General features: G+C 46.7%; 2 protein-coding genes across 3 annotated transcripts in view; one reads left to right on the forward strand and one right to left on the reverse strand.

Annotated features, from left to right (window-relative positions):
- EFR3A (EFR3 homolog A) overlaps positions 1 to 9,791 on the forward strand; it is a 105,712-nt gene extending 95,921 nt beyond the window's left edge. For both annotated transcript variants that reach the window (XM_047074196.1, XM_047074197.1), the window contains 3 exons: positions 1,541 to 1,644; positions 2,395 to 2,444; positions 7,390 to 9,791. In XM_047074196.1, the coding sequence (XP_046930152.1) occupies positions 1,541 to 1,644; positions 2,395 to 2,444; positions 7,390 to 7,495 (260 nt within the window). In that variant the 3' untranslated portion in view covers positions 7,496 to 9,791. The remainder of the gene's footprint in view (positions 1 to 1,540; positions 1,645 to 2,394; positions 2,445 to 7,389) is intronic.
- A 4,255-nt stretch (positions 9,792 to 14,046) lies between these two features.
- Positions 14,047 to 19,812, reverse strand: part of OC90 (otoconin 90) — a 30,167-nt gene continuing 24,401 nt past the window's right edge. The window contains exons 11-14 of the mRNA XM_047073849.1: positions 19,540 to 19,656; positions 18,335 to 18,506; positions 15,811 to 15,917; positions 14,047 to 14,381 (exon numbers count right to left, since the gene is read on the reverse strand). Coding sequence (XP_046929805.1) covers positions 14,047 to 14,381; positions 15,811 to 15,917; positions 18,335 to 18,506; positions 19,540 to 19,656 — 731 coding nt within the window. The remainder of the gene's footprint in view (positions 14,382 to 15,810; positions 15,918 to 18,334; positions 18,507 to 19,539; positions 19,657 to 19,812) is intronic.

Consider the following 19,812-nt stretch of genomic DNA (forward strand, 5'->3'; position numbering starts at 1 on the left):
TATGTTAACATATAATGGTTTCATTATTTTTAAATGGTTTATTTTTAAATGAATTAAATATTTTTAAAGTTTCTAAGTTTTATAACATGGAAAATATCAATGGATAGAATACATTTTTAGAATACTACTTGATTTCCTTGTAACTTTCAAGGATGTAAAAAGGACTCTTGAAGCCAGAAAGCTTGAGAACTGCTAATGAGCATGGAAAACAAACTTGCTGTCTCCAGGCCAAGTTTAGGTGGAAATATTTGCAGAAATTGAATATTTAAGACCAGGTTGTATATGCCTCATCTTGCCCAAGTCCCCCTTATTTTCTGCTGCTTTTACCTGACCTGATTTAAACATGTATGTCTCCTGCCTGGCCTCTGGCACATTTGAATTGCTTGCCCCAGTCTAGCGAACAGCAGAGAGGTGGTCATAGTTCTCTGCCGATAGTCATTCAGAGGTATATACATTCTTCACCTTGGTTAATCTACCACAATTTCAAAGGAAAGTATGTAATGCCTGTTTCCTTTTGACCTGCTCTTTATGCTGTTTCCACTTTTTAAAACTAGCTAATTATTATCCGCAGTTATCTACCTGAAAAGCAGGCTGGTTTAAAGAATGTTGAAGACAGTGCATTTCGTTCTATGAAATTCTCCACCAGGGGAGCCAAACAACAACCTGAATGATTGATGGGGCGTTAAACAGACCATTAATAAGAAGCCATAAAGTGTCCCTATTTTCATATTCTTCAGCAAATATACACACTAATCAGTAGTATCAAGACAGGCATTTATTTACTTGACTGTCTCACAAACTTTGGTCGGACCACCCAGCATGTTAAGATAAAATGTCTTTCTAAATTGTAAATAAATGGAAAAGGCAGGGGCGCCTGGGTGGCGCAGTCGGTTAAGCGTCCGACTTCAGCCAGGTCACGATCTCGCGGTCCGTGAGTTCGAGCCCCGCGTCAGGCTCTGGGCTGATGGCTCGGAGCCTGGAGCCTGTTTCCGATTCTGTGTCTCCCTCTCTCTCTGCCCCTCCCCCGTTCATGCTCTGTCTCTCTCTGTCTCAAAAATAAATAAACGTTAAAAAAAAAAAAATAAATGGAAAAGGCTACAACAGTGTGGTTCCAAATGACTCTGTATTTCAGTTGTGCCATTCAGTATCAAGTATAGCAGACTTGTAATTTCGTATCTCATATGTATGAGGACATGAATATTCATGAGGGGATCATCTTTCAGGAAGGACCTTGAAGTTGTTTCACATGGAGGGAGTTGTCACCCTCCTATTTTGGTAAGAGAGACAAAGGGAGTCTTTGACAAAGGATCTTTTACTATGTGGCTTTAACCCTTAGATTAAGAAAAAACAATTATATATATGCGCTTTCTAGCCTTCTAGACATTTCATGGAGATTGGGTCTTTTGCTTTTTTTCTTTTAAAATTAGTCCTGTAAATTACCTTTATTTTTGATTTATAGATTATTTGCTTTTCTGGTTATTGACAAGTTTCAATAAAAGTGTGTATTCCCTTTAATGGGTCTTTGTAAACGTGTCTATAGATACCAGTGGAATGGAAGAACAGGAAAAGGAAAAGAGGCGTCTTGTGATAGAGAAATTCCAGAAAGCACCTTTTGAAGAAATAGCAGCACAGTGTGAATCCAAAGTAAGTGAACAGTTGGTAAAGGGGGTGGGGGTGGGGTTTGATTTTTGTGACGTTTTGGTAATTAGTTGGTAGGTTCTGAACTTTACGCAGATCAGCGGGGCACGGGGTAATGTGTCAGATAGGGGCTGAGGGCTGGCAGCCTGGCCACAAAGCCTAAGTGATGTCTTCATGTAACACAAACTGATGGAAATGGCAGGTCGCAAACCACACGTGGGTGGTTCCTGTGGCCGTGGTACTTGTTGTGCAGTGGCTCTCTGGGATTTTGCTGTGGGTGTTTTGTCTTGTGCGTCTGTTGGTTTGTTTTTACCAATGAGACTAGGAAACGGGTGAAAGAAACTTTACATTCAGTTCCAGCATGTGAGAGAAAACCAAAACATGAAAGCCTTCTGTGCCATGAGCCTCATGGTTGTACTTATGCTTTGTCTTTTTTTTTTTTTTAAATGTTTGTTTGTTTGTTTATTTTGAGAGGGAGTGTGTGCATGTGTGGGGGAGGAGCAGAGAGAGAGGGAGAGAGAGAATCCCAAGCAGGCTCTGCACTGACAGCGCAGAGCCCGATGTGGGGCTCGATCCCATGAATCATGAGATCATGAGATCATGATCTGAGCTGAGATCAGGAGTCAGATGCTTAACCACCTGAGCCATCCAGGCGCCCCATATGTTTTGTCCTTTAAATTGCATTTGTGTTATTACAGGTGGGTATTGGGGAAATAAAATAATCCTTTCTTAACATTTTTTTTTTCTCCCTTATAGGCAAATTTGCTTCATGACAGACTTGCTCAAATACTGGAACTCACCATACGGTAAGGATTTTATTACTACAAGAGCAATAAAGTAACAACAAAATAGAAACTGTTAAACCCTTGTAGAGTTGTGGCTGATTATGTTTAAGTAATTGTGCTTTTCACTCAGGGCAAACATGAGATCGTAGAGGTGCCTCCATCTTGGTAGTCATTCTGCTCCCTGGACAGACCTTGGTAGCATTGCTTCCAGTGTCTTCTACCTCTCCTAGCTTCCCTTTTTAGGTCCCTCCTTCCCTCCTTCTTCTTCCTTTCCTCCTTCCTTCCTTCCTTCCTTCCTTCCTTCTTCCCTCCCTCCCTCCCTCCCTCCCTCCCTCCCTTCCTTCCTTCCTTCCTTCCTTCTTTTCCTTCCTCCCTCCCTCCCTCCCTCCCTCCCTCCCTCCCTCCCTTCCTTACCCGTGGTCCCAAAAGATCTGGGTAATTTGGGAGACTCACGTTCTAATGATAAACTTAACCAGATAATTTCTCATATTTAACCATTTTGATCTGCAAAAAAACTGCAGTTTCATACGGTTCAACCTCACAGTTCTTTCCAGGGCAAGACCAATTGTACCTGTGTGGATGGCTCACTACAATTGCTAAAGTTTCCTTGGGTGGTCCTAAGTCGTATCCATTTTAGTCCTGTTGTAAGTTATTTTATGTCCTAAACATTTGGTACCTAACACATTTGGTCACTCGGCTACTTGCTTGTGTTGGTTATTAAGTAGCGAAGCACAAGACAGAGAGGCAGCGGCAGGTTCAGTCTAAGCAGACAAAAGCGCTTACGCACGTTCTTCTGCTGACCTCAGTGTGGAAGGGGACCTTTGTCTGACGTGGCACCGTGTTGGAGCCAGAGTTCAGAGCTGTGCTTTCGGAATTTTTTTTATACATCAGCGGTATAATTTATATTTTAACTTGATTAGCTAAGCCTGCTTTGCTTCAACTCCAGTGTTCTGTAAACAGGAGAGGCAGGTACGTGCTGTGTGGTCCACGTGTTCTTTTAGTTCAGCCTTTTTTCTGCCATTGTATGCAAAGTATGTTGTCATCAGTATCACATCTCGTTCTAGGCATTCCCCCCACCATTCCTGCCACCCTCACTAAGCTACGAATTCCTCATTCACAGAATTTCAGAGCAGAGACTCAGACAGTAATATGCAGTATGTGACATACCTTAGATTCAGAGAAAATCGATGTATGTGGGCACTTACTTATCTGCTGCCTGTTAATTATAACAGTAACTGTCTAGACTGTAATTGATCTTACACTACATGTTTTGTATCTGTTCCTTTTGCTCATTGTCACGACAGCCCTGAAAAGCTTAGGTAAATGGCTATTTTTTCATCTTCTGGGTAAAAACACTGAGGCTTTAGAGAAATCCAGTAACTTGCTGAAGGTCATCCAGCTACTGAGTGGAAAAATCCGAATTCATATCCATAACTCATGTTCTTAAAAGGAATGTTGCTTAGGACCCACCATATTACATTTAATCACACTGTCCTAGCTATGTGGCTTTAATATTTTAGAATAATGATTATGGCTAATTCTCTTTTATTGGCATTGCAAATCTAATAGCATTTATTGAACCCTTACTAATAGTTAATATTTATCGAACGCTTATGCTGTTCTAGGCACTGTGCTAAGTACATTATTTCATTTAATATTTATAACAGACCTTAAAAAGGTTAGTGATTAATTTTACTTGACAAGTGTAGAAACAGACACATAGAAGTTAGGTAATTCATCCAAGATTACCTAATTAGGAAGGTGTACTTCTGGATAACTTACACAATAGAGTTTTTGGTTTTGTTTTTTTTTAAAGATTTTATATTTTTAAAGTAATCTCTGCACCCACTGTGGGGCTCAGACCCACAACCCTGAGATCAAGAGTTGCACGCTTCACCGACTGAGCCAGCCAGGCACCCCCCAGAGTTTTTGGTCTTGTTTGATACATTTCTTCTTGTTCATTTGCCTACTCTAATCGCCGGACAGGGGAAAGGGTTTGTATTCTCAAGAAAAGAAACAGGACAGTCTTACACTTCAAACTCCATCGTTCTTTCGTTCCCTTTGACCTTAGTGCAACGAAAGGAAATTACAAGAAATGCAAAGAAGTGTGAAAATACAATAAGAATAAACAGCCCCACAGGCGATCCAGTTATTGGAATTAGTAGACAAGAACCTAAAAATACACACACATGCACGTGTGCCACACGCACACACACGCCAAAGAATTTAAAGGAAAAGATACACATGTTTGAGCGGAGAAAAGGAAACTGATAAAGAACCAGATTGTAATGCAAGAACAGAGTGACACAGTATGTGAAAGACAAAATTTCATAGGATGAGCTAACAGTATATTGGACATTATAGAAGAACACACCTACGTTGCTCACGGGAGAGAAAACGTGCAATCACTGGGTAAGACTTTAGTGGTTACTCCCGGAGTTACACATATACCTGCTCTTGACCCTGTAATCCCATTTCTCAGTACTTACCTGGAGAAATGAAAACTTATTTCCACAGAAAGACATGTACATGAATGTGTTAGCAGCTTTTTTCATAATTACCAAATATCCCTCAACAGGAGAGCGGATAGATAAGAGACAAATAGGGCTATCTTTAATAGAGTGCAGTACTATTCAGCAGTAAAAAGGAACGCATTTTCTTTGGTTTTAAACAAACAAAATGAGCAAAAGAAACCAGACAAAAGAGTATAGCTTGTGTGGACCATTTTTACAGGCTGTATGAAATTCAGGAACCGGCAACAGTAATCTTCAGTAGCAGGGATCAGAACATAGTTGGTGGATGTGGGCACGTGGGAGTAGGGAGAAACTGGTTAGGGAACAGGGGACCTTTTTGTTGAATGACAAAAGTGTTCAGTATCTTAACCGGGGTGTGCTTACACCAGGGTATACATTTGTCAATTCTTGTTAAACAGTACACTTAAAACCTGCATTTCACTCTGAAGATTAACTCTCAGTAAAAAATAAAGGGATGTTACAAACTCTGGAATGGTGATTACAAAGTAATTGTTAGTTCCCAGAAATAGAATAATATACCAGGGAAATAGAATCAACTGAATGACTTGAGAACTGTTTACAGTTAGATAATATTTGTGCGTACATTAACTAAATTCATTACCATATGGATGGTAGGTAAAATTTATTTCTGTATGTTCATAACTCTAAATCACTAACAAACTCAACAGAACTGTATATGACTTATATGAAATAATTATAAGTCTCTGAAAAACACACAAGAGCACTTTACAAATGGAAACTCATACCTTGTTTTGAATAGAAAGTTAGTATCTTAAAGACATTGTTCTCTTCAGATGAACCTGTAGTTTCAGTCAGAAATGTTCACACAGTCCTTTTTTTATTCTTGAACAAATGATGCCAAAGACCGTGTGGAAAGACTCCAGTATAAAGCAGTGGGGAGCTTGCTGGGGAGGAAAACATCTAGATCTTTGGTACTGACAGGGTATTGGACTTGTGGGCAGGTAGGGGGGATTCCAGAGAAGGGTTTGGAATACAAATATCTGTGGTAAAGATAACAGTTTAGATTTTCAGGGAGAAGAGCAAAACGCTTAATAAATCCTGTGTGGGCAACTGCTAAAGACTGGTGACCAGCAAAGGAGGGAGCATGGGGGCATTCTTCACGAGTTTTACCAAAACAGAAAATGTTAACCCATTGTTTAGAAATACACGTAGAAATACTAGAATTTATACAGGAAGTTTTTTTAACTTTTTTTTTTTTTAATTTATTTTTTGAATTTACATCCAAGTTAGCATCTAGTGCAACACTGATTTCAGGAGTAGATTCCTTAGTGCCCCTTCCCCGTTTCGCCCCCCCCCCCCACAACCCCTCCAGTAACCCTGTTTGTTCTCTAGCTTTAGCAGTCTCTCATGTTTTGTCCCCCTCCCTGCTTTTACATTAGTTTTGCTTCCCTTCCCTTCTGTTCATCTGTTTTGTCTCCTAAAGTCCTCATATGAGTGAAGTCATATGATATTTGTCTTTCTCTCATTTTTTTTTTTTTTATGATCTTAGTGTAGGGAAAGTTTTCCTTAGCATACACAAAACCTGGAAGTCATAAAATCATATTGATTTCTTTGGTAAGATTTTTAAGCATTTAGCAAAACAAAACCCAAAACACAAGGTTGAGACTCAAAAAATAAACTGTGGAAAAGTATTTGTTTCCCACACACGCAAAAAATTAGTTTCCCGTATTAAAGAGACAAAAACATCTGAGTACGACAGGCTGTGGACTCACAGAGACAGTTTATTTTAAAGGAAACAAAATCTACGAAGATACTTAGCACTGGTAGTAACCCAAAAATTAAAAATCAGAATGAATTCCCCTCTGCCTGCCAGATTGGCAAAGATTTAAAACCAAGAACGACAAAAGCCAAAGAGAACAGGTACACTCCGGATGGAAGTATAAGTCGCTGGTATTCTGGCAATATGTATCAAAGTCAGCATTGTGAGTATGCTTTGATTAAGAAATTCTCCTTGTAAACTGGAGACGGGATAAAATTGTGTACGTATAAGACCTGTGAACATTATTTGTAGTAATGGAAAGTGGAAATGAACTTGCATTTATCCACCGGATTCGATCAGTTGCAGTGTATCCACATGATGAGATACCATGCTGTCAGCAAAAGAGGACAACATGTGTACATAAGGAAGATTTTTCTGCTGGTGAAACAAAGCAAGTTTGAACCAGAATGGGCATGTGCCATCCTGTTAACTAAAAATCACATCTGCATATATTCAAGAGGCAACGTCTGGCTTAGACTTAAAACCAGCTTGGTATCCCCACCTCTTTTCCCAGCTAGCCTTGTATGTAGCTGGCCGGCAGTGTGACAGGAGGAGTCTTACTCTGCTGTTCGCGGGTAGTTGTTGGGATGCTCGGTGAAACGAACAGCCTTTAAATGGACCTGCTGACAGTGGCTTGTTCTTCTGTTTACAGCCCTCCTCCTAGTCCATCGGGAACACTGACCATTACTTCTGGGCATGCCCAGTACCAGTCTGTCCCAGTCTATGAGATGAAGTTTCCAGATCTGTGTGTGTACTGAGTGGCTCGTGAAGACCTCAGCATAGGATCTAAAGCCTATAAATGAAGGCCCCGCTGAGTCTTCAGGGTTTACTTAATGTGTGTTAACATGCTTCCTGGGAATAACGGTGAGACTTCTCTTCAACCAAATCTTGGCACGTACCGCATTGAAACGGTGGAGCTGTATATGGTTGAGAGTACTTTTGAGGGTCGGTTTCTGTCACGATAGTTTCTTTTGAGCTTCCTGTTGGCTTCCAGAGTTGGACATGTATTGGTCTCCCATCATTCCATAGTTCAACGGTGTATTTTAAACTTTTCACAAACAGGTAATTTTAAAAGATTATGCTTTCAGAGGGTTGAAGATGCATCAGGTGTCTACTGTTTTTCTTAAACATCTACACAACTGCTTAGAAATAGAATTGCTTTTGTGTCTGGTTATCTGCAAAAGCAAATACATACAAATATATTGCTGATCTTGGGGCTGCAAAACTGTTCTGTGGCTTGTTGTCCCCATGTTTTAGATGTTGTGATCTGTAGTAACATGTGCTAGGCATTCCTCAACTTGTTTATGGTAAGAAGACATCTCTTGAATAATATTCCTAGAATATGACCAACCCTAAAATCGCCATACTTAAAAAGCGTCTAGTTTTCGTAATACTGTGTTGTCTGCCAAGAGTTGACCATTCTACTTGAGAGAAGCTTAGAGCTTACTCTTGGCATACCAAACCGTGCAATATTTTTTTACATCATAAGATGTATTAGTTTACAGAATATACTTTGAAACTATAGTAGTATTTTGCTGTGGCTCCATTAATTAAATGAGATCTGTATTTAGTGTAAGAAAAAAAAGACATTTAAAACAGCTACTAGTTCACCTGTGAAGAGTGTGTACATTTTGATTTCTTCCAAAGCACATTATTTACATTTTTATATTGTGCGTTGTTTTAAATCTTCGTAGTCAAAAGATTCTCCAAATGGGCTTTTAATTTGTAAGATTTGAACTGTAACTTGTATGCATCTGTTTAGGATTTGTTATATTACACTCCAAAAGAGTGCCTATGGCTTTAGTGATCAAGCGTGCTAAGGATTGTCAGCGGAAGCTTCTGTTGATTGAGGCCACCGAGACTACACGTGTAACATGTGCTCCTAGCCCCACAGTGTTTCCTTAAAATTATGTGCATTTTAGTGAATTCCATCACACAGAGAAAATGAGCAACTTTCTTTGCAACTCATATAAAATTGTCTTAGGTCATTTTTATAGAATAACCTGTTTATAATTATATTGCCTTTTCAGATTCAGTTTCTTTTTACAAAGAACAATATACATATCAAACATTGTATCTCAAAAAACAATTCAGTTTTTACCTTTTTTGTTTGAAAAACTACAGTTGAGAATGGCATGTTAGGGGTTTGTGTATATGGTTGTTGGGCACCTTTGCAAGGAACAGAAAAATGTACGAAGTGGCAAAAGAACAAGCCTGCCTCCAGTTTTTTAATAAACTGACGTACGGGGTCTCGAAGCCTCTTGCAAAAGGTCCTAGCTGTCTAGACCCAGAAAATGATACTCGGGCCTCCCGGGCGGTGTCGTGAATGTTCATCTGCAGGATAACAGTGCATTCGGCACGGGGGTTGGATGACCTTACTTCAGCTGTCACTGGGACTTTGCCTCTTGATCAGGTAAAATGTGTCACCACATAATAGGCCAAGTTTTATGTTTTCTATTCCCCTTTTTTTCTTCTCTATTTTTAAAGAAGGGTGTTAATTTTTGTGCATTTAAAAACATCTGAGCAGGGGGACACACAGAAACAACCATCATCCACTTGGATGTCATTTTATAGATGAACACTGTGTGCTTTTGTATGAAAATATATATAATTTAGTGGTATAAGTAAAGGAGTTGTATATTCATTTGCACTCAGTGCAAAACAAACTTTGCTCTACAAAATTTCATGTTTCTCTGTGATTTAAAAATGCATGTATTGCATGTAAAGGAAAACCATTTGAATTAATGTTTCTCACCCCTTTCTCTTGGTCTGTTTGTAAACTGTTGATGTGGGTTTTGCGGGGGTTTTTTTCTTGTTGTTTTTAAATCACAGTAGACTTCTATATATCCTAGATAAATAATGGTTCCCAAGAAGTGGATCTTTGCTTTATTTGTCCCTTCTAGGAGACCGTAGGAGATCCTGCGGGTAGGGGGTCACGTCCAAGCCAGTTTGGAGACTGAAAGTTTACGATTTGTTGAAGTTCACTTGTATGGCTATATTTTTGTAGATATTTAAAACTCTTAATAAACTGTTAATCATTCTGTTTTTGCTGTATACACTTGCCTCATTTTTTTTTTCCTTGACATTGAATAGCTAACATATAAATGTTCCTTAGATTTGTGTTGTTTCAACAACACTAATCAAACTAGTTAGATTAGTTGGTCATTGGAGTTGACCTGATATACACGCACGCGTGCGCACACACACGGTACACCCCTTAATGCTTCTGTACTCGTTATCTTTTAGAATAAATACTACACTTCACCAGCAATTAGCATCTCTCTTCTTTCTGTCCAAAAATGGAACTGATTTGTCTTATTCATGCCAGTATATGTAGGAAATGTAACAAAGTGAGCTTCTTGTAATGTAAAAATTCCCTTTGCAATTCCTATGGAAGCAATAAAACAAAATCAGATTACTTCCGTATAAGTACATATGTATAATAGTGACTGCATTTACCAAGTCAAGTTTGTTTAATATTTTGCTTTCGCTAAAAATGAAGAGCTCTAGGAGGAATCAGGTTGCCAGGGGGCCTCATCCTCACATACGTCGAAGAACCAGAACGGCAGCTGCCAGTCGTGATGAGATGTGGCGAAGGTGGAGCTCTCGGTGTGAGCCGGGAAAGCTTTGCTGCCCTCTCTGCACCAGGCTTCTGGTTTGCATCTCTCCTTGTTGTATCAATTCTCTCCGAAAAAAAGAGCGGCTCCAGGTCCCTCCGCCCCCTGGTTCGCTGATGCTACTTCCGGGAAGCTGCTGCATAGAAGGAGCAGCCTGTGTTATGTGCTGTGTCACTTGCTTTTCTTTCTAGCCCTAACTTGTTGGATCCTGTCAGCCATTCTGATGAATACTGATCTCAAGCACCAAGTTCAAATGAATGAAATAGCAGAGCCAAGACAGAGCATCAAGCCCTGCCTTCTGTTCGCTGTCTTTGCCTTGTACTTGCGCTTTGAGTCACAGGCAGACTCTGAGGAGGGCACGGTCATAGGCTGCTGTAGGAGAACCCGGGCTAAGACACAGGCTTACACTCGGGGATTGTTCTGGGCCGCGGTCCCAGCAAACCCGGCCAGGGCCCGGAACAGTGCCATGCAAGGAGAAGGGCTCGTTAGGGGGATTCATTTATGAATTGTGTGTCACTGTAGGTGACCGGAGGTCCATCTCAGCACTGCCCACCCAGGTGATGAAAGCCGGGGAAGCGTGCCTTTCATTTTCCAGGGTGGCCTGTTGGCAGTAGCTACCCCCTGCCCCGCCCCCATTTCTGGAATGTGTACCTGAGCACCGAGTGGTTTCCCACGGTGCCCCATGCTTCCTTCTCAGAGGAGTACTGTGTCAGATCGAGAGGAGAATGGAAGTTCGGAAGGCAGATGTCAGACCCCCACCTCTCTGAATGAGGCAGGTGGAAGCCTGTGTGGAACCGGTTGTCACCGCGGTGTGCGGGTTAAGAGGTAGGGTTGGATGATGTAGAGTCAGGTAAAAGGTGTTCAACAGAGTACTGTCTAGTTTGGTATTTAAGCTAGGAGCATCAGATTTATAATTTTACACTTCCTTTAAATCAGTCAAGGGAGGGACTTTTTTTTTTAATTTTTTTTAACATTTATTTATTTTTTGAGACAGAGACAGAGCATGAATGGGGGAGGGTCACAGAGAGAGGGAGACACAGAATCTGAAACAGGCTCCAGGCTCTGAGCTGTCAGCACAGAGCCCGACGCGGGGCTCGAACCCACGGACCGTGAGATCATGACCTGAGCCGAAGTCGGACGCTTAACCGACCGAGCCACCCAGGCGCCCCAAGGGAGGGACTTTTAAAGATGGGAGATTTTAGGGCACGTTTGCATGTTGATTAGATTGTCATAGAAGAAAAGGGATAAATTGATTTTAAAAGGAAGTACTTGCAGGGATCAAACCCTGGAGAAGGCAGTAGAGTGTTGTACACAGGGCCTTGTGGGAGGGATTGACCTTTGATCCAGATTAAGGAGCACTTCATTGTAAGGAGAGGGAAGAGAGAGACTGCAGGTAATTTTGTAGCTTTGGCAGCAGGAAAGTGAGGGCGTTCCCATTAGAAACCTTCACTTTTTCAAAGTGGAGGGTCAGCTGAGACCATTGTTGCTGGACGATTCTCTCTGTGTCTCTTGTGTCCGTGCTTGTCATGTGAGCATGCAGACACCAACAGCCTTTATTTAGCCTGGACCACCTCCCCCAGAATGTAGTATAGCAAACAGACTATGGGAAGGTAGGGATGGTGTCTCCCTTTGGAGCCAAGGGCAGGCCTGCTCACTCTCATGTAGAAAGAGAATGTGTTCTGGGATAAAGGTCAGGTGGGCTTACAACAAGGATAGTTTTAGGTTACCTAAACTCAGGGTTCTCCCATGTAATGAAGCCGTGTGTGTGTGTGTGTGTGTGTCTAGTCTGCATCAGGGCTCGAGGGAGCAGCATAAATGCTGCTGGGGCTACTGCCTTTACTGTAGGTAATGAAGTCCTTTGTCTCTGACCCAGGTGTCTCATGTCCTCTGCCAGCATCCTTGCAGTGCACATCAACTAAGCTGCAAGGAGGGTGAAATCTCAGGCCCTTCACGGTCCTCCAGAGTCATGAGCTGAGTGTGAGGGGAAGGTGTGGGGAGGTCTGAGAGAGGAGCTAAAACCAGACAGTTGTCCTGGAGAGCAGGAACATCAACTTTTTAAGAAGAGGTTGAGCACCCGCATGAGGTTTAAAGGTTGTGAACTACGAGAGTGAGGTGGGTCACGTCAGTTTTTCTTTTCCCTGAGCAACAACCAGCCGCCTCCGGTGAAGATGTGAAGGCAGATGGTCGCCATACAAGTGGTAGGCTGGCACCACGACTGCCAGTGGGAGCAGACAGTTGGTAAATCGCTTTGGGCTAAAGGAAGGAGGAACAAGCCAGCAACGTAGTAGTTGGAGAAACTGCCATCAGCGACCGGCCTGCCTCTGCCATCGAATGCGTGCTGGCTGATGCCAACCGCTAGCACCTGCATTTCTTTGCCTGAACGCTTTCTCTGGGCCCCGGAGCCCACTTCGCTCCCACGTGCCGCAGGCCAGAAGGCAATCTCTCCCTCCCCAGGAGTATTGGCTGATCTGCTAGAAGCTGACGTCCTGATCTCTCTCCTCTCTCCGTGCATGTATTCTACTTCCAGCTGTACCTGGTTTGCTAAGGCACCTTTCATTATCTTTCCTGTCCTGTTTCTTTGGTCTCCGGTCAGGCTTTCCCTCACTTTCCAACTGAACTTGCTCTCAAGTTCTTGTCAGAGGGTTCGCTATGAGAACCCAAACTTTGGCTGCTAGTTAAAGTCACCTGGTTGAAAAGGTGCCAGTGTGTTGGATTCATCGAAAGGTGTCCTCACGTGATTGCCTTGGAAGGCAGGGAAGGATGACCGCTGTTGGCTTCACACCACAACCTTTCAATTTCTTACCCTGGCCTCCCAACTTCAGAATATTTGTCTGCCGTGAGAAGGTCAGCAACACTGAACTCTAGCGGGTCCTGAGGAGCAGACAGGGACTGTTATCTCCCTACCAGACACGTGGTTTGTGGGGGATTGGGAACCTAGGATGTGATATGAACCAAGGAGTTTGTGTTCCTACCAAATATTGTGGGGGATTCTGGTAATACCCTGCCTTCTGCCTGGTACCCCGGTCAGGTGAGTGGGTGGATGGAGGGATGGCTAGCGTTTCAGATATTTTACAGCTACCGTGATATTAATTTGCCATCATGGGCATTTAAACCCCCAAAACTTCCAGCCACTGGGATAAACCCTTTAAAAACAAACAGACAAAAAGTCCAGGACCTGAGACAAGCCTGAGCAGTGATCCTTCCTGGTGGTGGCCGTGGCCCATGACACATGGCCACTCGTAACAACTAGAACGGCAAGTATGTTTTCAGGGCTCCTACCGGAAGGTGTGTTATCTCAGTTCTTCGTAGACCTCCCCGGCGGGTCATTGGTGTCCCGTAGGTCATAAGATCGATTAAATATGCTCCTTTGTTTTTAATAGAAGAAAAAGTCATCTTCAGTTATCATAGAGTGGAGATAATAATTGTCTGCTCCGTGGCTCTGTCTTCTTACCTTTGACATCCACCCATGCACCGGTATCTACAACATGTCGTGAAAACCAAACCAAAACCAACACTGATGGGAGTATTTATTGAGATGCCAAGGTGGGCTGAAGGAAGTACAGAGCCCTCGTCCGCCCCCTCTAAATGCTCATTCCCACGCGGGCTGACACTGCCGTGCCAGGGTCGCCCCAGCCCTCTTCCCCTTGAGCCTGTGCTGAGGACAGAGAGGAGGATGCCCTAACGGGAGGAAACTACAGGGTGTGCTCGTCACTTCCTCTGGGGATCTGTGTGGGGCCATGTTGGTGCCTGGTCCCCACACCACCCGGTGGCTTCCCCAGAGACCTTCTGCTTCTTCTCAGGCCCTCCACGTGGGGTGTGGCTTCCTCGCTGTTCTCCTCAGAGCTGGAGCTGAGGGAGGAGGCCGCAGGCCCTCCGTGTGAGCTGTCCTCACAGGACGGCCTGTGGCCCTGGCACTCTCGTTTGCCCGAGGACTTGAGGCTTTGGTTAAAGAAGGCAGAGGCCATGCACTCGGCCGCCGTCCGGTCACAGGCACAAAGCAGCTTCGCGCACAGGCTCTGCCCCACACCTTTGGGGGTGAGAACAGAGTAGCGGACGTGAGGGAGGGACGTGGCCGGCCTGTCTGGCCCTCGGCCCTGTCCCCCCACCCGCCATCTTGTTACCTCCTGGCATCCAGCATACGTGATCTTCCTGCTGGGAATGTTGTCGCTTTCTCCTCCTGGTTAACTCCTACCCGTTTGTCAAGACTCCCCTTGGCATCCGCTCCTCTAGAAAGCTTCCCTGACGCCCCTCAGTAAAGGGGGGGGGGTCTTTCCTGTGGACGCTCATCAAATCCCAACTATGGTTCTACCTTCCAGCACGTTGCGTGTTAATGACATTGTGCATTAATCATCTGTTTCCACCTTCCCCTCTTGCCGGACAGAGGACCTTGCTGGCAGAGCCCATGTGCTCAAGCACCTAAGTAAGTCGATCCCTGACACCCATTTGCCGAGTTAGCACTCGGGAAATACTTGTTGGAAGGAACCGTTACTTCTCTGGGCCAGACTTTCCGCCTTCGTCAAATGGAAGTAGTTGTTGTCCAATCTGTTTTAACGTTGCCAGACAAAATACGGGATGCCCAGTTAAATGTGCATTTCAGACAAATGTGTTCGTATAAGTTATGTCCATTCGGGGCATGCTTACACTAAACAATTATTTGTTTATCTGAAATGCAAGTTCATGGATTTTTATTTGCTAGGTCTGGCAACCCCACCCGATTTCTCGAATGTTGCATGGCGTGGGGTTGGGGGTGGATATCATGTGTGTGACGAGGAAATGAAGCCAGTTCTAAAAGCGGGCTCGAGGCGCGTGAGAGTGACGCTCGCTCACAGGGACACCAGTTCTCAGACGTCCCCGCCGAGGCTCCTGGGGGAGGGGGGAGGGGGCCGTAGGCACATCTCTCCCATCGGCCAGGGCTCTCCCTTTTTATGGGGTTCCTCGGGGGTCTCACTTGGGGAAAGATTTCTGCTTCTTAGGAAGAGAAGAAAAATGCCACGAGACCCTTGAGCACTCGAGCACGAGGACTCTGTCCTCGGTCCTCGGCAACATGGTTTTCCGGGCCTCACTCCTGCCACTGACTTGTTTCTGCCTGTGTGACCCTGGCCTTGGCCACCGCCTCATAAAGGGGAGACTCGGCGCCCCTTCAGAGGATAGTTGGGCATATTAACCGTTAACACACCCTGTGATCTCAGGCCAGCACGTGGTAGGCACTGCGTATGCACGGGCTGTTGATGTTATCCCCGGTCCCCTCCTCTCCAGCTCTGCGGGCAGCTGGTGACTTAGCCTGTTGAACTTCAGGGCCCTCGTCAGTATAGGGTCCTAACTGTGCCTCACGGTTAAGAGTGTTAAATCACATTCTAGACGAAAATGTGCTGGGGGGAGCATCAGTAGGCATGAGCCGTACGTGACGCTGACATGAACGAAGGGAATGGCTCGCTGCACGGGCCCGCGGCACTTACACTTGGCTGTACCGTCCACGCACTCCGCAGGTGACCGAGGAAGCCTCTCGAGCAGGCAGCCCAGCCTTCTCACCTGCTCCAAGCAGCAGTGGTGGGAAAAACAGCACCTAAGACCAGGGACAACCCAGCTGCCCAAGGCGCTCCTTCAAGGCCTGCTTCTCCCACAATCCCTACAGCAGTGAGAGAAGCCAAGGCCGCCTTTCCAACGCACATAGGACCACTATGTGTGGCTGTTTAAGTTGTGCACTGCACAAAGATGCCACATCTAAGACCGTGTCAGTCACGCTGTATGCATCTTATTATTAAAAATGCTCTTTTTTTATATTTTTATCACAACTCTGTTGACTGCAAAGCTTTTCTGTTTTATTACAATAATTTGCCCACAGATGGAATAGTCTTGAGGAAGGGGTGCTGTCTTTCGTTTACACAAAGGAACCACATGGATTAGTGACCCCACTGCCTCCAACCTTTTACATAATAGAATAATTAATCCCACATCCATAGGGCACCCCCTTGGCCCCCAGCCTTGAAAGAGAGCAGAGCATAAATGAAAAACAGCATCTAGAAAAGTGTCCCACACGGAGCAAGACCTCGGTAACCGTATGGGAATGAATGAAACAGCGTCTTGCTTTTTAGCCTGACAAAGCCTCACAGTTGCCAGTGTCCTTTAGCCACACGGACATCCGAAAGCATCTGGTGACACCTCCAGCCCATAGGAGATGCCACTCCCCCGAAATCCTCCCTTTGCAACTCGTCCCGTCCTTAAATGGCGCAGTCACAGCCTTTGGTAACGCTTGTGCTCAGCCAAGGTATCAGCTGTGCCTGTTGCCAGCAACCCCAGTGTGCCCGTCACGTTAGCTGGTGGCTGGAGGTCCACGTAGGCAGCCCCACTCAGCTGTTGTTACGGCTGAGCCCCACTGTCTGGTGCGTGCACCTGCCCGGGGTCGGGGGTGGTGGGTAGCTAAAATAATTGTTAAAGTCTGAAGGCAGTGAGTGAATGAATCAGAAATCACGTATGATCAAAATGCCCTTAAAAGTCACCCCAGTTGCCCAGAATGTAAAGCATACGTGGTTTTGAAAAGACCCCCTTGCGGAAAATGGTATCAATTTGAGAACCTCTTCCTCGGTCAAGGCTGTGGCTGGCAGTGTTGATTCCTTCCCTGTGAATGTCGAGGAAGCCATATTGACTTCCTTGGTCAATATGCCTGGTCGTACCTCATGTTTTTGTGCAATATGGCCGGTGGCCAGGAGGCCTCCAAAAGCATCCCCCTATCCTTCCATGGGACCCTAGGTTTCTACCCCTTGCCCCATCTGCCTGAGTGCCGTGGCCTCAGGGACAGTAGTATTTACGTTGTTCTCTGTCTTGGCGAGCGGAGGGCATGCTGTTGAACTTCCGAGTGTAGACAATGTATGATTGTTATACACTCTGCTGGAATAAACACGTCTTCCGTGTCACCCGATGGGAAGGAAGTTCGGAAGGTGGCCTGTGCAGCCGAGCCCCTCGCTTCCTCCCCATGAGATTCCCTGCAGTGGAGCTCGATGACGGGGTGAGGGCAGAAGGGCCCGTGGAGGTGAGTGACACGGGCGCCCAGACACCTTCGCACCTACAGGTGACATGCCCCATGTGCCTGCCATCCCTGCTTCCAGGATGGTCTGTGGCTGTCGATTTCCCTTCGGTGGCCCCCCATCCCAAGGGGCCTACGCCTCTTGAGCGCCGAGCTCTCCACTGGCCGGCCGTGGGCCTGGGCGGTCCTCATGTGCAGTCGTTAACGCCGTATCAACTCTGCCCTCAGAATATTCCTGCAACTCCTGTCTAGGTCGGCTCCTGCCCCGTTTCCTCCGTCCCCTCCGTGGCATTTATCGCGTTGCTGGTCTTTTTGTCGCATTGCCCGTCTCGTGCCCGGTGCAGCACTATTTGCTGTAACGGCACTGGCCGCGTGTTTCGATCTGCTTGGTTCGGGTGTAACCATTTGTGTGTCTCCCACACCTAGCACGGTGCCTGGCACCGAGCAAAAGCTCAAGAAATGTGGGCTGAGTGCATACGTGAGGGAATGGACATACTCATCAATGCACGAGGTCGCTGAAAATTCTTCCAGGAGTGGCGGCTATAAAACGTAGCGGTTAGACTTCAAAGTTATTGAGAAGCTGAATTTCACTGTGGCCACCTGCAGCGCACCCTGAGCCGGGAGGGGGGGGGGCTGCCAATGTGACGTGTTGGTCGTTGCAAAATGAGCAGATTTGGGGTCGTTGCAAAATAGGCAGATGGACTCTCTTAGGGCAGCAGGGCAGTACCTGGGGCAGAGCTAAAAGAGCTCTAGACTCCCACCTGGAAAGGTCCGGACCCGTGTGGGTCTGCCCCTTCGTAGCTGAACGGCCTTAGTCAAGGCTGAGCCTCAACTGCTCATCAGGAAACTGGGCCCATGATGGCAGCAAGCCGTCCTGAGTGGGCTAGTGCTTCTCTGTGAAGCCACGGCCAGTGGGCCCTCTCAGTGACCGCTGTCCCGCCACCCTCGCTCGTCCCTACCTGTCCAGGGCATCCCTCGGCTCGCCTTGTCCTTCTTGCCCACAGTAGCAACCGTAAGCTTCAAATTCCTCCGGGCATCGGGACGTCAGACAAAAGAGCATCTCTCCCAGCTGAGGCATCACTCGCGTGATGTTCCTGCTTCCCAGGTGCAGGAAGGTGACCCTGTCACAGGCTGGCGAGACACAGGACTGTCAGGAGAGCAGGGAACACTGGGACGGCATTCGCGGTGATTCACGTGGGTACTGAGGGTCCGGGGAAACTCTGTCCTCGCCTCCCCCGTTTCCTGGGAAAATCGCCACCGCCAGTACACACACCCCCCACGCCCCCCCCCCCCCCCACCGCCCTGTCTGCTGTGTGGCACGAGTTGTGTTTCAGAGAACAAGCCTTTCCCTCCAGGCTTCTGCGGCCCTCGCCCAGGCTCCTGGTCAAATCCCCCCGAGGTGTAAGGGGGCTGGTCAGGACTCCAGGTGCTTTTCGGCCACATCTGATTACGGAGTGGAGGGACTGTGTCCACCCGAGGCCCTGGCAGGGGCCCAGCGTCCTGGGGGCGTCCTGGCCGGCCTCCCAGGCTTCCTGACCCCACCAGGAACCCCCGCCTTCCGCCAGGGCTCTCCCTTCAGAGGCCTGGATTTTCTTTCTCTGCCTCCGCCTCTGCCCTCCTCCTGCACCCTCCTCCCCACCCCATTCCCTGCCTCCCCTGCCTGCGGCTTTGGCCAACTTAGGCTACGGTCCACCGCGCAAACCCCGCGATCACATGGTCGGCGGGGGGGGGGGGGGGGGAAACCGAGGAACCAGGGGCCTTGCGAAGGGCTCCCGGCCCGGCCTCCCTCTCAAATGCAGCTCTCTCCACTGCTCTGCTGGGAGGAGGGGAGAGAAAGGGAGGGTTAGGAACGCCCCGGTGTTTCTTTCTTTCCAACAACCGCGGTGTGGGTAATGCCACCCACGCTCTTCCCCTGGGGGCCGTCGTGAGGGGTGGGAGCACGAGACCAGCGGGCCCCTTTCCCCGGCTCAGCAGCTGAATGGCCACAGGCAGGTCAGGGCCCGTCTGTGTCTCCTGAGCTCACCTGGCAAGGAGCGGCCCCTTGAGGTAGCACCGACAGGAGGTCACAGCGTGATACCGTGGCCCGAAGGGCTCTGCTCCCGACCCACGCGGAGGATCTCAAGGCCGAGAGAGGCCACGTGCTTCTCTGCCTGCTCCTGCCTACCTTTTCCAGTTGTCTCCCCTGGGCCACTTTTGATGGAGGACGCAGCAAAGCCCGGAGACTTCAAGCCAGCGGGGACGATGGTTACACCGGGTGCCGAGGCAGCCGTCTCTGCGGATCCTGAAAACGCACAGCGTGACGGCTCGTGTTCAAAAGGTGGCCCAAGAAGACATTTGCAGGTGGACACACGATCAAGGCCAAATGCAGACGGGTGTTTCAGGAGAACACAGTGTTCGGGTAGTGTCCTCGATCTGGGTTTGCAGACGTCGGGGCTGA

The sequence above is a fragment of the Lynx rufus genome, unplaced genomic scaffold, assembly GCF_022079265.1.
Source record: "Lynx rufus isolate CCGP_SWC_20201006 ecotype Redwood Valley unplaced genomic scaffold, mLynRuf1.p SCAF_12, whole genome shotgun sequence".
Lineage (NCBI taxonomy): Eukaryota > Metazoa > Chordata > Mammalia > Carnivora > Felidae > Lynx > Lynx rufus.